The following is a 20,000-nucleotide window of genomic DNA, read 5'->3' as shown; positions in this document are numbered from 1 at the left end:
TGTTCCTTTTTGTGGGGACCCGTGTTTGTATTTGATTGACACTTTAAGGTGATCTCAAATTGATAGTGCGCTCTTGGTGTGAGGTTTTAAAAATATAATTGAGCTTTTATATAGCGCAATATCCACTAGACGTGCTCAAAGAGCTTTACAAGGGGTCCCTGATCAACATCAACACGCATCATATAGAACGAGACATGGTGCCTGTTAGGCGATATTACAATTTTTTTTCCGACAAAGACAACGTTGTTAACGACCAGGTACTCATTTTACACCTGAGTACGGTGAGATAATGTGAGTAAAGAGTCTTTTCCAAGGACTCAACTATGCGCCGAGCGATGCTACAACTCTGGACCTTCCAATCCGAAAGCGAGTGCGGCTGTGTGGTCTAGTGTATGACACTCGCTTTCGGATCGGCAGGTCTGGGATTCGAGACTTGTTGGCGCATAGTTGAGTCGGAAAATGCTCTTTACTCACAATATCTCACCGGGCGAGAAATTGAGTACCTGGCCGTTAACAGCGTTGTCTCTGTCCGAAAAAAATTGTAATTTTGCCTTATAGGCGTCGTGTCCCGTCCTACTGTTTATTGTTGCTGTTGGCCAGCACAGACTATGAGTCTCTATGTTGGCCAGGGACCATTGTAACGCGTTTGGATATTGCACTATATAAGAGCTCAGTTCTTTTTAAATCTCACACCAGTGCCTGCTCCTTAATTGGCCACTTTAATATCGTATGTAAAACACAACATTAGTCCTTTGAGTAAAGCGGAAACAGAAAGTCTTCAGAGAAACCCCCCCCACCCCCCGCCAACCACCCTCCCTTCGTGCGGCTACGTGGTCTAGTGGTATGACTCTTCTTCGGACCCAAAGGTCCAGGGTTCGAGTTCCGCTCTGAGTTCTTAGAAAGGGCTCTTTACTCACATTCTCTAACCATACTCATGTGTAAAAGGAGTACCTGGCCGATAAAAGCGTTGTCTACGGTTGAAAAAAAAATGTAATACAAAGGGTCCCTGGTCAACAGCAACATTGAACATGTAGGACAGGACATGATGACTGTTAGACGATATTACAATTTTTCGGACAAAGACACCGTTGTTAACGGCCTGGTACTCATTTTACACCTGAGTATGGTGAGATAATGTGAGTAAAGAGCCTTTTCCAGGGACTCAACTATGCGCCGAGCGCGACGCTCGAACCCAGGACCTTCCGATAAGAAAGAGATTGTCATACCACTAGACTGCATAGCCTCACTATTCAATGCCATTATGAAAATGATGCTTAAAGGAGACAGTTGGTTGTTTTGATGGATTTTATTTGAAAAATAAACAAATACAAACACAGACAAACGCACAAAATACGGTCATTATAGAGTTAAAATGTAACATACTTTTCCACTGGCCTCTCTCTCTCTCTCTCTCTCTCTCTCTCTCTCTCTCTCTCTCCTCTCTTCTCTTTTCTCTCTCTCTCTCTCTCTCTCTCTCTCATCTCTTCTCTCTCTTCTCTATCTCTTTCCTCTCTTCTTTTCTATCTTCTCTTCTCTCTCTCTCTTTCTCTCTCTCTCTCTCTCTCTCTCTCTCTCTCTCTCTCTCTCTCTCTCTCATTTGTTTACTCAATGCCGTTCTGAATAGATTTGTAAATAAAGAAGACAGTTTGGATGTTTTGATGAAGTTTGTTTGAATTAAAAAAAAAAAAAAAACAAGAAAAAAAAAAAACCACCCACATAACCAAACACACACAAACGTGTTCAATGTGGATAGTATGTGCTTGGCTTAGAAGCTCACAACATTGCCATCCGGAAGTAAAACGGACCAACACACAAAACTATGTATAACCATGAACTTTTATAATCTGGTTAATGCAGTTTAGTGAGAATTACTCATAAACGCGGATGGCAAAAATAAAAAACAAAGACCCGAGTAACGTCAACTTCATACTATCTATAGAATAAAAAAATAACACAACATCTAACATTTTTTTTTGTTTTGCTTCACGCAACACCAATCCACAATCACCACCAACACACATCGCAAAGAACGCTCACTTCCACTGTTGTTACTTCCCCTTCCACTGTTGTTACTTCCCCTTGTTACTTCTTCAACTGTTGTTACTTCTTCCACTGTTGTTTCTTCTTCCACTGTTGTTACTTCTTCCACTCTTGCTACTTCTTCCACTCTTCTTGTTACTTCCCCTGTTGTTACTTCCCCTGTTGACACTTTCTCTGTTGTTACTTCCCCTTGCTACTCTTCCTCATCTCTGTCACATCAAAAGAATGCTCACTTCCCCTGTTGTTACTTCCCCTTGCTACTCTGCCTAATCTCTACCAGCTTCCATTGCAGCTTGTTGTCGTTCCTCTTCCGCCTGCCTTTGCTCTTCAGCTGTTAAAAAAACAAACAATAAACCAAATAAAATAATTGTAAACATAACAGGAACATATGAATCTGAAAGTACCACAGAAAACAATCTGAAACAATGTGAACATATAATATACAGATCCGAACCCAGGCCTGTTAACATTGTTGTAATGGACAACATTTTGCGTCATTTTATTTTCTTTTTTGAGATTTCCAGTACACCAATGAGCCCATAAGGAATGGGGTTCTTTTTGGGCTCATTGTTGGAATGGAAATCTCAAAAAGAAAAATGATGCAAAACGTTGTCCTTTACAACAATGTTAACAGACCCATAAGTTGGTCTGGATGTCAGACCTGCATATATAATGTTGTAGTCCTATAGAGCGATTGGGCCCATAGAGCCGGAGTTTATCCCGGTTTCTATAGCGTGAAGCGGACAATAGCAATTGCTTGATATCCTTTGGATAGGACGCAAGTCTATCGCGAAGTACTTTCCCCCAAATCCAATAGACTCATCTACCCATTCACTGCTGGGTAGATAGGGGGCTCAGAAAAAAATTCGACTGCAAACTGGAACGATCTTGGTCCCTTTTCGTGTGAAGTGAGAGCTCTACCAACTGAGCTATCGGGACCCCTCTCATATATTATGTACACGTCATATTTATAGTCTGACTGAGCGAATCTAGTGAGAACTCATCACACAACTAGCGGTCCAACAAACAAAAATAACAAGAACAGAGGGACGATAACTTTCTTCGCTCTGTCATCTGCAAACACCCAGGTATATTAATTATTGTCAAATTGAGTCGAGGGTGTGTCATAAATCCCTCCGTTTTGATTGGTCAAAAATCTATTAGTCATACATGAGTATGGTTAGAGAATGTGAGTAAAGAGCCTTTTCCAATGACTCAGAGCGGGACTCGAACCCTGGACCTTTGGGTCCGAAGGCGAGTCATACCACTAGACCATGTGTAGTCGCACGAAGGGAGGGTGGTGTGTGTGTGTGGGGGGGGGGGTGAGTCGTCTCTGAAGACATTCTGTTTCAGCTTTACTCCAAAGACTTTTATGATACTGTGAACTCTGTTCTGTTTTGCACACGATCTCAAAGTGGCCAATTAAGGTGTGAGACAAAATAAATTGAGCTTTTATAAAGCGCAATATCCACTAAACGTGCTCAAAGCACTTAAGAAGGGGTCAACAACAACACTATACAGTAGGACAGGACACGTTGCCTGTTAGACGATATTGACTTTTTTTTCGACAGCCTGCCTGTCAATAGAAGCTTACAGCAAAACTCACCCTGTTCTCTCCTGGCCTGGTTCAACTTGGCCACACATCTGTCTCCAACGGCGTTACACAGTCGGAGGATGTGCTGGGCCGTCTGCCGTCTGTTGGGGGCGCTCACCCACAGGGGAAACAGACTACGCATCAGGGAGTAAGCCTTTTCCTGGAACTCCTTGCCCTCCTTGTCGGCCAGCCACAGAATCCTCCAGTCGTCGTCTGGTTTGTAGAGGAACTCCATTGGCCGAAAAATCTCCTCGCAGAATCCCTCGTCTCTAATCCGGGTCACAGGGACAGCTCTGGGCCTATCGTTATTATTGTTGTTATTATTATTATTGTTATTATTGTTGACTGGTTCTTCTACGATCTCATTATCGTCAACAAAGCCTTCATCAGTGGGGTTGTTGTTGTTAGGGTTGACAACATGCCCTTGCCCTTGTCCTGGGAGATTTGGTGCGACAACATCATAGCCTGCTCTTCGGAGATTATCTGGGAGTTTAAAAAAAGAGAAAAAACAAAAACAAAATAAAAACGAATGAATTAAAGAGAAGAAAATTATTAAATCGGGAACCAGACGCGTTGAGACGGTATCATGGGTAGTGGTGATAGTAGTAGTAGTAGTAGTAGTAGTAGTAGTAGTAGTAGTAGTAGTAGTAGTAGTAAGTAGTATAGTAGTAGTAGTAGTAGTAGTAGTAGTAGTAGAAGTAGTAGTAGTAGTAGTAGTAGTAGTAGTAGTAGTAGTAGTAGAAGTAGTAGTAGTAGTAGTAGTAGTAGTAGAGTAGTAGTAGTATAAGATTAGAAGTTTAGTAGTATTGTAGTATAGTAGCAGCAGCAGCAGTAGTAGTAGTATCTAAGGGAATTTCTTTCACTCTTTTTCATTTATTTTTTCTTTTGTTTTCCTTCCTCTTTGTTTTTTCTCCCTTTTATCTTTTTCTAATTCTTCTTTCTCTAAATATTTCATTTTGTTTTTGCTCTTTTCATTTTTTTTCTCTTTTCCTTTTTCTCTTTTCTTTTTTTTTTTCTTTTTATTCTCTTATCTTTCATTTTCCTTTCTTTTCTATTTCTTTCTTTCTTTTTTTCTGTTTTTTTTTCTTCTTTTTATGTTATTAATTTCTTGTTTCTCACTAATCTCTTTTTTCTTTCTCTTTCTCTTACCTTTTTCTTCTTTTTCTTCATTTCATTTTTCTCTTTATTCTCATTCTTTCTTTTTTACTCCTGTTTTTCTTCTTCTTTTCTTTTACTTATTTCGTTCTTCCCTTCATTTTTTTGTTTGCAATTTTTTTTCTTTCATATCTTCTTTTTCAAATTTTTCTCATATACTCTTGTGTTACTGGACATTTATTGGGATCTACAGACATTGCGATAGATAAATGAACAGAAAGACAAACTGGTAGATAATTTGATAGCTAGATAGATAGTTCGGTAGATAGATATATAGATATATAGACAGACAGATAGATAGAGACACACACACACACACACACACACACACACATATATATATATATATATATATATATATATATATATATATATATATAAAAAGAGAGAGAGAGAGAGAGAGAGAGAGAGAGAGGGGAGAGAGAGGTTCGTTTTAGCGTGTATTCATTCGGAATGGGAGGGAGGGTGGAGTCTTTTGAGACAATAAACGATGTGAGTGAACCCAAAGAAAAAGGGGAGGAGAGTTTAATAGCTGACAATTGACCACAAGGGGTTGTGATAACGAGTGGCATGTCCTAAATAACTCGAGGTTGCAGCTCAAACAAGAAGAATCAATTATACGATTTCATGTAAGTCATTACAAATTAAGCCCCACCCCCTCCTCTTCAAGCTGTCATCTGACTCAAAATGGAAACAATGCAACAAATGATTTGACCAGTCCCATTTTTTAAATTGCAATCTCATTGGTCAATATGTTTCCCATTGGTTGACTTTGACTTCTTTTGAAACGAAGGGCTTTCTTATTACTATCCCTACCTATTCTTTGCTCCACCCCTCCCTCCTTTTCCCCTTTCTTTATCTACCAGTCTCGCTCTCTCTCTTTGTCTCCCTCATGTTTCTTTCACAAATACAAACACACACATAAACACACACACGCACACACAGACATTTATATCTTTATTCTATTTAGCTCCCACCCTCTACAATGCAGTCTCTCTCTCTCTCTCTCTCTCTCTCTCTCTCTCTCTCTCTCTCTCTCTCTCTCTCTAATAATAATACTACTACTACTACTACTACTACTACTACTACTACTACTACTACTACTACTACTACTACTACTACTACTACTACTACTACTACTACTACTACTACTACTATAATAATAATAATAATAATAATAATAATAATAATAATGATGATGATGATGGATGGATGATGATGATGATGATGATGATGATGATGATGATGATGATGATGATGATGATGATGATGATGATGATGATGATGATGATATAAGATAGATAGATAGATAGATAGATAGATAGATAGATAGATAGATAGATAGATAGATAGATAGATAGATAGATAGATAGATAGATGATGATAGATAGATAGATAGATAGATAGATAGATAGATAGATAGATAGATAGATATAGATAGATAGATAGATAGATAGATAGATAGATAGATAGATAGATAGATAGAATAGATAGATAGTAGATAGATGATAGATAGATAGATAGATAGATAGATAGATAGATAGATAGATAGATAGATAATAGATAGATAGATATAGAAGATAGATAGATAGATAGATAGATAGATAGATAGATAGATAGATAGATAGATAGATAGATAGATAGATAGATAGATAGATAGATAGATAGATAGATAGATAGATAGATAGATAGATAGATAGATAGATAGATAGATAGATAGATAGATAGATAGATAGATAGATAGATAGATAGATAGATAGATAGATAGATAGATAGATAGATAGATAGATAGATAGATAGATAGATAGATAGATAGATGAAGGTACGTGATTGGAGGATAAATCTGGAAAAGTCTTTGTCCAGTTTTCCGATTTTATGTCGTATGGATCAATCTCCTTCATGCATACAATCTTTTTATTTTGTAACTTTTTTCAATACAGTGTTGATCGTGTTGAAAGGATTGGTCGCCATTTTGAAGAAATCTATGCTTCAATCAAGGGACTAAACCGTGTAAAATGTCAGAAATTAACCGCATAATCTCTCTCTCTCTCTCTCTCTCTCTCTCTCTCTCTCTCTCTCTCTCTCTCTCTTCCTTCTCTCTCTCTCTCATATATATATATATATATATATATATATATATATATATATATATAGACCGATAGACGGATAGATAGATAGATAGATTGATAGATGGATGGATAGATTGATAGATAAATAGATGGATAGATAGATAGATAGATAGATAGATAGATAGATAGATAGATAGATAGATAGATAGATAGATAGATAGATAGATGGATGGATGGATAGTCGAATGGATGGATGGACAAACAGACAGACAGACAGACAGATAGATAAATAGACGGATAGACAGGCATATAGTCAATAGTATAAGACACTAAATCAAACGCGAAAGATGGTTGCAATGTGATATTAAGACGGAACGTAACCATCGGTAACTTAAGTGTCTAACATTGACCCCACCTGTCTAGTTCTACGAATGTTTGCTCCAGTTACAGAACTGTATTCTCCTAGTTGATCGAATAATTCTTGTAGAAAAGGAACATTTAGTTCCTCAGAACCCAAGCTCAGAACTTAGGAGCAGTTGTTGGATCATGCCGAGGTCAAATTATTTATGTCTAAAGATATTTAAAGTGAATATTTCTTATTTTCCGTTGGAAACTACGAATTTTAAAATTTCACAAAGGCAGCTCTGCATTGACATTTTTTTTAAAATGACGTCAAAAGATAAGTCTAAGACCAAAAAAAAAAAAAACCCAACCAAATACAATATTAAAAAAAAAAACAACCCCCCCCCTAAAAAAAAAAAAAAAACAAACAAAAAAAAACAAAAAAACAAAAAAAAAAAACAAAAAAAAACAAAAAAACAAAAACAAAAACAAAACAAAAAACAAACAAACAAACAAAAAACGGGTACTTTTGGCCAGGAAACTCATCCTTCAAATATCGATTGATTAACATGACCCTGGTTTGGGAAAGATAAAAAAAATCTCAAGCCATGCCTGGTTATTTTTTTTATTTTCTTGATGACGTCCTTCAAGTCCCAGGTTTGACAAGATGAGGCTGGAATATTTTAATCGAGAGGTATTTGAAGGATGATACTGCTGGCCAAAATATTAAATATATGGTCTTGTTTTTTTTTAAAATTCCAGACAGAATTAAAAAAAAATCAAAACCTTTAACTTTTATATAAGTCAATATCCACTAAACGTGCTGAAAGCGCTCAACTAAGGGCTCCTGATCAACAGCAACATGTAACTTGTAGAACGAGACATGACGCCGTTTGGCGACATTACAATTTTTTTCCCCGACAGAGACACCACTGTTGTCGGCCAGGTACTCATTCCTTTTCCAAGGACTTTTCCAACTATGCGCCGAACTAGGCTCGATCCCGGGACCTTCCGATCCGAAAGCGAGTGCCATACTACTAGACCGCATAAAATGACTTGGGTTTGAAACGAATATTTTGTGTTCGTGGATAGCTCACACGGTAGAGCCACGCTCTCACCTGCCAGGCGGAGTTGTCGTACCAATAAGGTCGCAGGTTCGAACCCCACCACCGCCGCGAATAATTTTTATTCTCTATTGTCTTCTGGCACTTTTCTACTCACTTCATATCTTATAATAAACAGAATAAACGGTTTCTCTAAGTCACATAGAATAAAATATTTTTAACCCTTTCCTTACCAGCCATTTTCAGAATTTTCTCCAAAACGTCACACCCACCCAACACAAAAATAGTATTTTCTTTCTCAAACAGAAAAGCAACGAATACATTCTATGCATGAAATTGATCATCAAAATGAACTCTACACACAGCGTCACGTTTTTATGGCTACTTTTCTATAAATTGTGTGATTTACCAAATAAATCAATGATAAAAGTGCTGGTTGGATCGTAACGAATGGGACGATTTTCCTATGGCAGGTAAGGAGAGGGTTAACACACGCCCAAAAAATATTTAAAAAGTGAACGTTATTTATCGCAATATCCACTTAACGTGCTCAAAGCGCTTTAAGATAAAGAATTGAACAAGTGTGTATGAAAGGCGTCAGACAAAGCAAGAAAGATAAATACAAGAAAAAAAAAAACTACCCCCAAAAATCAGTCTATCTCGACTTGGGATCGAACCTCAGACCTTGTGATCACCGGTCAGACGTGTCACCATTACACATCAAAGCGCTTTACACAGGGGGACCCTAACCTACAGCAACACGACTTTACAGCAACACGACTTCATGACATGGAGGGTGTGATATGACGTCTGTTAGGCGATATTATAATGTCATCCGATAGAACACCCCCCCCCCCCCCACACACACACACAAATAAAAAACAAAAACAACAACAACAAAAAAAAACATAAAAAAACAAAACACACACAAACTGTTAATTGCCTGATACTCGCTTTGAGCACGTTTAGTGGATATTGCGCAAAAAAAAGCTCATTTTTAAACTCATTTAACACCTGAATGCGGTGATAAAATATGAGTCAAGAGCTCAATCCAAGGACTCAATTATGCGCAGCTTAGTCAGAGCAGGACTCGAACTCAAGACCTTACAATTCGAAGGACAGTGTCATACAACGATATCATTTAGCCACAAAGGGTAGCATGCGATTGCTACTGTCAGTTTTACGCTGTGGTAACACTATTTTTGTGATTACAACTTTATGATTGTTCGGCTATGTTGTCTTGTGGTGTGACACTCGCTTTCGGATCGGAAGGTCCTGGGTTCGAGCCTCGCTGCTCGGCGCATAGTTGAGTCCTTGAAAAAGACTCTTTACTCACATTCTCTCACCGTTCCCAGGTGTAAAATGAGTACCTGGCCGAAAAATTGTAATATCGACTAATAGGCGTAAAGCGCTTTGAGCACATTTAGTGGATGTTGCGCTGTATAAAAGCTCAATTAATTTTTTTTTCTTTTTTTGTAAAATGGGTACTTGGTCGTTAACAGCGTTGTCTCTGTCCGAAAAAATTGTAATATCGCCTAACAGGATTCATGTCCCATCCTACATGTTAAGTGTTGCTGTTGGCCCCTTGTAAAGCGCTTTGAGCACGTTTAGTACATATTGCGCTATAAAAAAGCTCGATTAAATTACATTTAATTTAATGATAACCAAAAAAGAAACAAAGAAAAAAAAAAAAACAAACAAAAAACAACAACAAAAAAAAAAAAAAACAAAAAAAACAAAAAAAAAAAAAAAACCAACACAGGCGATGTCACGTTAGGCTTCATTCTACTAGAACAATATCTTGGAAAATTCATAAATGCACAACTTTCAGGGGATAAACCTTGCTCTCACTAAGTTTAATTTATCCCGAAAAATCAACAATTTGGTCATGCAAGGATTAAATAACATTTCAAAACTTTCACGTTTAATTACACAGTTCAGCCCGACAGAAGACCGTCTTGAGACGAGAGGACACAAATTATTATTTTGTCATTTTAAATGTCAACTGGACTTTAGCAGAAACAAGCAGACAAACAAACAAACAGACAGGACAAGACATACAGACCGTTTCATTTTCATAGATTTCTCCTTTTTCTAGAAGTCCTTCAGAGTCGTAAGCCCCACGGAGCCGGAGTTCATCCCAGTGTTTATAGCGTTAACATAGGGGAAAAAAACAATTGCATGTTACCCTTTGGATAAGACGCTGGTCTATCGCAAGGTACTCCCCCCCCCCCCCCCAGGTCTAATAGACCCATTTACTGCTGGTTGGACATGGGAAGGAGAGGAGGGGGGGGGGCATGAGGGGGGGGGGGGGGGAAAGGAAATCTCGACTGCACCCGGGATCGATCTTGGTCCCTTTTCGTTTGAAGCGAGTGCTCTACCAACTGAGCTACCGAGCGAGACCCCCTTTTATAGATTCAGTGATTCTAATTTTTGTGGTTACCAAAATAAATAGGGGGCGATATCACGTTAGGCTTCACTCAACCAGATCTGGCTACTTGAAATCTAAAAAATTCGAAAGTATCCAAGAAATACAATGAAAAGATTACAATAAATAGCATTAAAGAACATACACAACGTGATATATTCACATGTAATATACACACTCACACATATACACACTCTTAACAATTGATATAAGTGAGGCTATGTGGTCTTGCGGTATGACACTCGCTTTCGGATCGGAAGGTCCTGGGTTCGAGCCTCGCTCGGCGCAAAGTTCAGTCCTTGGAAAAGAATCTTTACTTACATTCTCTCACCTTACTCAGGTGTAAAATGAGTACCTGGTCGTTAACAGCGTTGTCTCTGTCCGAAAAAAAAAATGTAATTTCGCCTAATCTAATGTCTAATCCTACATGTTAAGTGTTGCTGTTGGCCAGGGACCCCTTGTAAAGCGCTTTGAGCACGTTTAGTGGATATTGCGCTATATAAATACTCTTTTTTTTTAATTCGAAGTTTCCAAGACAAACTATGAATCGATCGCAATAAATAGCATTAAATAACATACACAACATAATATATTGACATATAATATACACACTCACACATATGCACACTAGTAACAATTAATATTTTAAACTCACTCAACCCAAACACCGACTATATCCGTAGTTTACACGGGTTACTTATACCCCATGCCTATTTATTATTACATTTTTTTTCTGAGACAAATTATAGGCGTCGTATCAAAGCTAATATTCTTAATTTTTACATGTTAATGGTAGTTGAATAAAACTATCAATATACATACTCATATTTAAGTTGTTTTTTTTTTCCAATTTTGAAAAGTAGCAAAAATTTCTAGGATTCAGTGAGTTAATACATTTTTTTCTCCAATTTTGAAAAGTAGCAAAAAATCTCTAGGATTGAGTGAGTTAAAGATAACATAGTACTCACGGATCTGTATTTCTTGTAGCTGGCGAAAATATTCCCCTCGAAGAACATCCATTTTGTTATCATTAGAAATTATATCACTTGATATCACTAGGAAGTGATTTGATGTTTAACATAGTGAGCTGTTTTCGAGCTCACTCGAATGAAAAAAAGGAAAGTTTTTTACGATATCATTCGTATTTGAAGCCAAATGGCGATATATGAGTTTATGATTTGAATGAAACTGATTGGTTGGATTGTGATGACGTCACGTACATGTGACACACCAAATCATGGCGTTGGCGTCTGGCGGACTTTGCTGAAGCAGGGTCGTCGGGGATTAGAGATATTGTCTTACAAAGGTGGTCAGTGAGTTGTTATTGTGTCAAGCAATGAATAGTTAATTTGTCAAACAGGTGGGGGCAGTATTTTAGTCAGGACAATGAGCCCATTCAAATGTCAATAGACAACGTGTTGTTATCTCATTCACAGTCATTATTGACCGGTGGCGATATAATATTATTTTAACTCAATGAAACAAATGAAAATGCTGGGACGGGTTTTCATGACGTCACGTACGTTTTAACCAATCGCAGGGAAGGTGTCTGGCGTTTCTTTCAAAACAAGTTTGGCAATGAATACGTATTTAATAATAAATATTTATTGTCCTCTAAAAAGTGGCAATTTGTCATTTGGTTACACATTTGTACCAATACAATATTGACATAGACACACTCACACAGATGCACACTATAGTCAGATCTTTCATCAATGTGCGGCTATGTGGACTAGTGGTATGACACTCGCTTTCGGGTCGGAAGGTCCTGGGTTCGAGCCTCGCGCTCGGCGCATAGTTGAGTCCTTGGAAAAGGCTCTTTACTCACATTCTCTCACCGTACTCAGGTGTAAAATGAGTACCTGGTCGTTACCAGCGGTATCTTTGTCCGAAAAATTGTAATATCGCCTAACAGGCGGCATGTCCCGTCCTACATGTTAAATGTTGCTGTTGACCAGGGACCCCTTGTAAAGCGCGTTGAGCACATTTAGTGGATATTGCTCTATATAAAAGCTCAATTAGAATGGAGCGCGCTTCTCTGGTTTTTCCCAGCCTCCCCTCTACCAAAAGTTGCAAAAACCTGCGTCAACCTCTGAATCAACCTGTCCCAAATGAATCTAGATTTTGGACCGTATTGATGCCATATTGAAAAAGTTTTCTGCTTTAAAACCTATAAAAAAAAACTACTTTAAAACAGCTGACATAAAATTAGAGATTTTACACTGTAAAAATTGAAAACAAGTTACGCACCACAAAAATTTAGTCAAGACATGAGCCCACTCAAACGTCAATAGAATACTTGTAACTTATTGTGGCTATGTGGTATGATACCCGCGTTCGGATCGGAAGGTCCTGGGTTCGATCCCCGCTCGGCGCATTGTTGAGTCCTTGGAAAAAGCTCTTTACTTATATTCTCTCACCGTACTCGGGTGTAAAATGAGTACCGGGCCGTTAACCGCGTTGTCTCTGTCTGAAAAAAAAGTAATATCACCGAACAGGCGTCATGTCCCGTCCTACATGTTAAGTATTGCTGTTGGTCAGGGAGGGACCTTTGTAAAGCGCATTGAGCACATTAGTGGATATTGCTTTATATAAAATCTCACATTTCTATTTTTACTATATCATTCATATTCAATAGACAATGGCGGTACAAATTACATTTTAAAATATTGTCCAAAAAAAAAAGGATCAATTATCAGAACAACATCATTACATCTAGAGAGAAAAATACTGTGGTCTGTGATATACTCACAATCAGAAGTTACAGACTAAAAGGATGAAGACGAAAATAAAACTGTCTAATCCTCTCCATACTGGCCATTTTCAGTATTTCCCAACATGTCATGCCAACCCTAAAAACATGCTGATCATAATTTTGTTTGAAAAAAAACAACTCTACTAGACAACATTAAGCACTTATAAATAAAGCAAAGATTATTCTTTAAATTTGTAACCTGCAACATAAATCTGAACAAGAAAAATGTTTATTATGTCGTAACAAATGTGACGATTTCCCTGTAGTTGTTAAGAAGAGGGTTTAAAAAAAAGAATTTCAACAAAAGAATAATACTCAATATATCTTATCTGGGGAAAGGAAAGGAGGGCGGGGGGGGGGGGGGGGGCATTTCAATGACAAGCGATATTTCGAAAGATCACAAAGCTCGTAATGTCAGTCAGAATTAACATAAAAATGAATTTTTAAAAAATTAATGAATTAATTTTTAGAAAATGAATCAATGAAAAGATCTAATTTTAAAGAGTGGCCCCCCCCCCCCCCCCCCCTCCATACCCCCCCCCCCTCACCGTCCCTTCAAATAAATCTCCAAACAATACAAAAGGCAGTTTGAAAGCCTCAAGCAAGTATCACTGTCTTTTTAGAGACCCTGTCTCTAATCCATGCACACTTTCATACCACCCCTCCCCCCCCCACTTCTATCTCTGTCTCTACCTATCTACCTCTCTCTCTATCTTTCTCTCACTCTTTATCTCTCTTTCTCAGTCTCTCTCTCTCTCTCTCTCTCTCTCTCTCTCTCTCTCTCTCCCTCTCTCTCTCTCTCTCTCTCAAACTTATTTCTACCGAAGAAAAAAATGATCGTCCCTGCTTGCCACCACCTCTTTCCTATGTTATGTTAGTCAGATCTTGGAAACGAAGAAGAAGAAGAAGAAGAAGAAGAAGAAGAAGAAGAAGGAGAAGAAGTAGAAGTAGAAGAAGAAGAAGTTATCTTTAAAAAATTGATCACAAGAATATTGCTTAAACATGAAACACATCCCTACTGAAATTTTAAAAGTTGCACTGTTTTTGTTTGTTTTTTCTTCAATTTTTGATTTTTTTTGTCAATAATTTAAATATATGAGATCTTAGGATCTCTCCCCCCCCCACCCCTAACAGGCGTTATGTCTTTTTCTACTTGTTACGTGTTGCTGTTTGTAAGGGACTCTTGTAAAGCGCTTTGAGCACTTTAGTGAATAAAAGCTCACTTAAAAAAAAATTTATACCATGTCATTCATATTAAATAGCCAAAGACGATACATACCCTTTGTGACACAATTAACACCAATCCGTTTGGTTGTCATGACGTCACGTCCATTTCAACCAATCGTAGCGTATGTGACAAAGAGGGTTGGCAATGAATTGTGTTTAGAGGTCAAGGCTTGACGGATGGTTGTTGCTTTAGGCAATGGGTCGACATGGCGTAATAATAATAAGGATAAAAAGAATAATCTTGTCTTATCTTATTAAAGGCGTAATAGGAATTATCCTTTAAATGCCTGATACAATAGTTTACAATTATATAATCTCATATATAGCTTGCATTGTATCATTGTAGACCGTTTTAGACAACTCTGAATGTCAGAAAAAAAATACGGCAACGTAAAATCGAAAAATACTATCATAGAATACTGGTAATTGAAAATTTGTCAAGATTGAATGAATCATAAACTGTACAAAGTTCATAGTACAATGAAATATTAATGACAAAAATAATCATGAAAGCAACAACGATAATAAGCATACATAAGTCTCTGATAAATTATGATTTTACATAGCTTAAGATGTCATGCATTTTACGTGTCAACATTTACAAACCAGTCTACAAAATCATGAAATTATTGGAAACAATTATATCCACATGACAATTTAAAGTTTAAAAGATAAATACATAAATGGATAAATAACTAAAGAAACAAACAAACAAATAAATAGATAAAAATGAATAAAAATTAATAAGATCAAATTAAATTTAAAAATTAATAAATTAATCAATTTATTATTATTACTATTATTATTATTATTATTATTATTATTATTATTATTATTATTATTATTATTATTATTATTATTATTATTATTATTATTATTATTATTATTATTATTATTATTATTATTATTATTATTATTATTATTATTATTATTATTTTATTATTATTATTATTATTATTATTATTATTATTATTATTATTATTATTATTAATATTGTTGTTGTTGTTGTTATCACTACCATTACCATCACTACTATTAGTATTTTTTTTAAAAGATGGGTGAAATAGAATAAAACATATTAGTCGTACTGAAATCTCAGAGATTTTAACTCCCTATAAACCAAGATTTTAAACTGATTCAAAGGACATGCGTTATTTGTGTTAATACAGAGACTATTCCATGTTTTCACTATACCTATAATAAATAAGTTCTGTCTTTATTGGTCTGAAATCTAGGAATATATATTTTATATTTGTCGCCTCTGGTATACGTAATCATGGAAAATGTAAACAAAATTGATGGATTTATATCATTTATATTATGTATTATCTTGTAGAGCTGAATTAAGTCTCCCCTAATTCTTCTGTATTTGACACTAGGTAGATCGAGGAATGCTAAACGTTCGTCATATGACATGTTCTCAAGCCCGGGATGCAATTTTGTTGCTCGTCTTTGAATATTTTCAAGACCTTTTGACTGCCTTAGATATATCGGGCTCCAAACATTGTTCCTGTACTCAAGACCAGGTCTTATAATAGCGGGTGGTTGGATGGGAGCATGACCCTTGAATCATATACCTATGATGTTCGCATAGGTGTACGATCCGATAGTGATGTCGTTTCTTCTTTTCTTTACTAGCCTATCCTGCTTCTTTGGTTTGTGATTGTATTTTTGACAGGGGATATTTTTTTTCTGTAAATCTTCTGCCTGTTTGTTCTTGGTTATTTATAATTTAGCTTATGATATCTTTAGGTTATGATTTTGATTTACATTTGTACTATTTTTGTTGGATTGCTTGTTTTTTTGTTTCAGCGGTCTCTCATATAACCTCAATTGTGTTGGAAGAGACCTAAAGCAACAAACAGACAGACAGAGGTCTTATAATAGTTTTAAGTGGAAACATGCTATTATTCATATAAGTAAAACTCATGTATATGATTCCCAACATGCGATTAGCTTTAGTTGTGCAATCATTAATATGCACATCGAAGTTCAAATGTGGGTCAAAAAAGATACTAAGATCTCTTTCAAATTGTGTATCTGAGTAAAAGAAGTGATTAGGATGTTTCTTTCCAACATGAAATACTTTGCACTTGTTGATATAAAATTATAATTGCCATTTCCTTTGCCATTCAAAAAGAGAATTAATATAATCCTGAATGATATCATGCTGATCAGATTCTTTATAAATGTTAGTGTCATCAGCAAACAATCTACATTTTGATATACTGTTATTTGGTAAGTCATTAATGTATATAATAAAAAGTATTGAACCCAAGACACTTCCATGAGATAATCCATTGGTCACACCTTTAAAACTTGACATTACCAAATAAAAAGCCTATTTCTATAAAGGCCAAATTCAAAAGGGGCACATTTTAAAATGTCTATTGCCGACATAAAATACCAATCCTCAGAACAATATCATCACAACAATATCATCTAGCAATAAATACCGTGGTCTGTGAAATCTTCAAAATCTTAAGTTATAGACTTGAAGAAGAAGAAACTTAAACCCTCTCCAAACTGGCCATTTTCAGTATTTCCCAACATGTTATGCCTACTTTAAAAGCATACTCAAAATAATTTTGTTTGCAACCCCTCAAAAAAGCAAAAAAAAAAAAAAAACAAAAAAACAAAAAAACAAAAACAAAAACAAACTCTACCAGACAACATGATATGGTTCTTACAAATTAAACAAAGATTATTCTTCAATTTGTAATATGCAACATAAATCTGAACAAGAAAAATGTTGATTATATCGTAACAAATGGGACTATTTTCTTTTAGTTGATAAGGAGAGGGTTAGAAAAAGTATTTGAACAAAGGAAACATGCTTAAACTCTAACACGCTACTCATATTATTCATTGACAAGTGATATTTCGAAAGATCACAAAGCTAGGACTGTCAGTCAGAATTAACATAAATCTAAATTTAACAAATTAATGAATTAATTTTTAGAAAATTAATCAATGAAAAGATAGAATTATAAAGAGTGCACCTTCCCCCTCATACCTCCCCGCCCCTCCCCCCCCCCCCCGACCCCCCTCCCCGCCCCATCAAGTAAATTAATAAGTAAATAATAATAACAATAAAAATAATACTTGACTTACTTGACTTAGATGCCTTTCGCGTCTCGACCGAAAGATCGGGTCGCCTTGGCTGTTTCCAGTATTTCCTGTGTGAGGTGTCTCCAATATTGCCGGTCCTCTGCTAGGGTTCTCAGATTTTCAAGGTCCCCTGCCGTTATGAGACTAATGCTTTGTCCAAGTGTTGTGAGGTTTTTGTTTAGGATCACGGGGAGTGTTGTGATCGGTCTTCCTCTGAAAAGGTTCCCGTGTTTTTGGAAGTATCCCGACATGGCTTGGTTTGCTGGTATGTTTTTGTCCCTGCGTAGTATGTGACCGAAAAGTTGCCATCGTTGTTGTAAAATGTCAAGGGAGATTGGTCTTTCTTTTGTGATCTTATAGAGTGATTCATTTAAGATCTTTTTGGGGTATTTGATGTCCAGTACCCTTCTTAGCTGTGTGCGATGGAAGGCATCCAGATGTTCTTCTTCGGATTTTGTCAACGCCCAAGTGCCGCAGTTATACAGAAGTACCGGTTTTACAAGAGCATGGTACAGTTTCAGTTTGGTTTTTCTCTTTATTTTGTCACCTCTAATCCATACATTGGTGAGTTTACTGAGTGCGGCGTTTGATAGCTGTTTTCTTCTTTGTACATCCTCGGTGTCTCCAATTAGTGAGCCGACTTTCTTTGTTCTTTTCCATTCATCTTTGTTCCTCGATATTGTTGTAAATTCGGTTTTATTGGCATTGACTTGGAGGTTATATTTCATGAGGGTATTTTGTATGATGTCTATATTTGCTGGTGTTGATCCAATAAAATCGACATCATCTGCATAGGCGATTTCTCTAGGGATTGCGTTCTCAATATGAGTCGTTGGTTTTGGAATGACTTTTCGAACTTCTTTCAGAGCGTGTTCTAAGTATATTGTGAACAGAATCGGGCTCAGACTATCTCCTTGGGGGGTCCCGATGTTACTTTCGAACTGCGTCTGTTTTGTGGCCCCGTATATCCTTGGTTGTATCTTTGTGTTGCTGAGGAGAAATCGGATTATTCGGAGCTCGTCTTCGTCTACTATTTCTGTTAATATCTCCAAAAGTTTTCATCTGTCGATCGTATCAAAGGCTGCGGACATATCGATTCCGGATATTGTTATGGATATGTTTTCTTTGAGTGCCTTTGCTGCCAACCATTTATGTGTCCATACAACGTCCGATGTGCTTCGGTCTTGGCGAAACCCGCTTTGGCTATGTGATAGATAATTTTCTATTTTCGGTCTAATTCTGTTGAGGACAATAGTTGACAGTGTTTTTCTTATGGTATTCAGTAATGTTATTGGGCGCAGGTTGTTTACGGGTCCTTTCGTTTTTTTAAATGTGTTTCTGACAACGAAGACAGAAAGGTAAAACGGCAGTCAAAATAAACACGGCAAAAATAGTAAATGAGCGAGAATGTCGCATTCATTACCAATATGAACTTAACTCAAGTCTATGGAAAATAAAGCAAAACAGTAATCCAAACAATGAATGGAAAGAGACGCAAGCGGCAATGAAATATGCGGGGGAAGAAAGTGCAGGCTCTATTAATACAACTAAGAACAAACCAAATCGAACGCCTAACATCGCTATTAACGATCTATCGCGGCAACAAAAAGAACTTAGGATCAGGATACAAAACACGAAAGACTCGGAAGAAATAATAAACCTGAAAACGGAACGAAACAAAATACTGCATTCAATTCGATCACTTACAATAAAACACAGAAACGAGGAATTAGACAAAAAAAGTGGAAGACATAGAAAAGTCCAAAAATAACGCATCGTCTATGTTCAAAGCGACGAAATCTCTGAACCGAAAACCATTCGAGAATCCAAAACTACAGGATAAATTTGGCAAACAGACAACAAATCCCAACGATATCCTTGACATTGTAACTGACCACTTCCAGCAGAAATTTCACAAACAAGTCTCACAAATATCGCCCTTCTCAGGAAACCCTAGAGACCTAAACAACAGCATCACAACAACTGAAGTTAGAAATAGCATAAAGTGCCTAAACAATAACAGATCCCCAGGCCAAGATGAAATTCCCGCTGAATTGCTGAAATGCGGTACCCTCTCCCTGGATCTGAGCATTGCAAACATAATGAACAAAACATTCTCAACACACAAAGACTGGGACATAAACAGCGGTGTCCTAATTACAATACAAAAACCAGGAAAAACGAAAGGACCCGTAAACAACCTGCGCCCAATAAC

At 36.8% G+C, this 20,000-nt stretch overlaps 1 protein-coding gene across 1 annotated transcript; it reads right to left on the bottom strand.

Annotated features, from left to right (window-relative positions):
- Nucleotides 1-2,051: 2,051 nt before the first annotated feature.
- On the bottom strand, nt 2,052-11,901 carry LOC144979385 (uncharacterized). The gene is made up of 3 exons (XM_078926034.1): nt 11,661-11,901; nt 3,647-4,117; nt 2,052-2,371 (listed from the first exon to the last, which is right to left on the bottom strand). The coding sequence occupies exons 1-3, from the start codon at nt 11,710-11,712 to the stop codon at nt 2,307-2,309; spliced, it is 588 nt and encodes a 195-aa protein (XP_078782160.1). The 5' UTR covers nt 11,713-11,901; the 3' UTR covers nt 2,052-2,306.
- Nucleotides 11,902-20,000: the final 8,099 nt, after the last annotated feature.

This window comes from Berghia stephanieae, chromosome 9 (genome assembly GCF_034508935.2).
Source record: "Berghia stephanieae isolate SIO BIC M18660-M18661 chromosome 9, UCSD_Bste_1.3, whole genome shotgun sequence".
Lineage (NCBI taxonomy): Eukaryota > Metazoa > Mollusca > Gastropoda > Nudibranchia > Aeolidiidae > Berghia > Berghia stephanieae.
The sequence above is the reverse complement of the archived record's forward strand: the minus strand, read 5'-3'. Positions and strand labels throughout refer to the sequence as shown.

Excerpts from the sequence above, each read along its gene's own strand:
- LOC144979385 (XM_078926034.1), bottom strand. The coding sequence starts at position 11,712 with ATGGATGTTCTTCGAGGGGAATATTTTCGCCAGCTACAAGAAATACAG. Across the intron at positions 4,118-11,660 it reads GCTACAAGAAATACAGATCC|ATAATCTCCGAAGAGCAGGC; the intron begins GTGAGTACTATG and ends TTAAACTCCCAG. Across the intron at positions 2,372-3,646 it reads CCAGGCCAGGAGAGAACAGG|CTGAAGAGCAAAGGCAGGCG; the intron begins GTGAGTTTTGCT and ends TTTTTTTAACAG.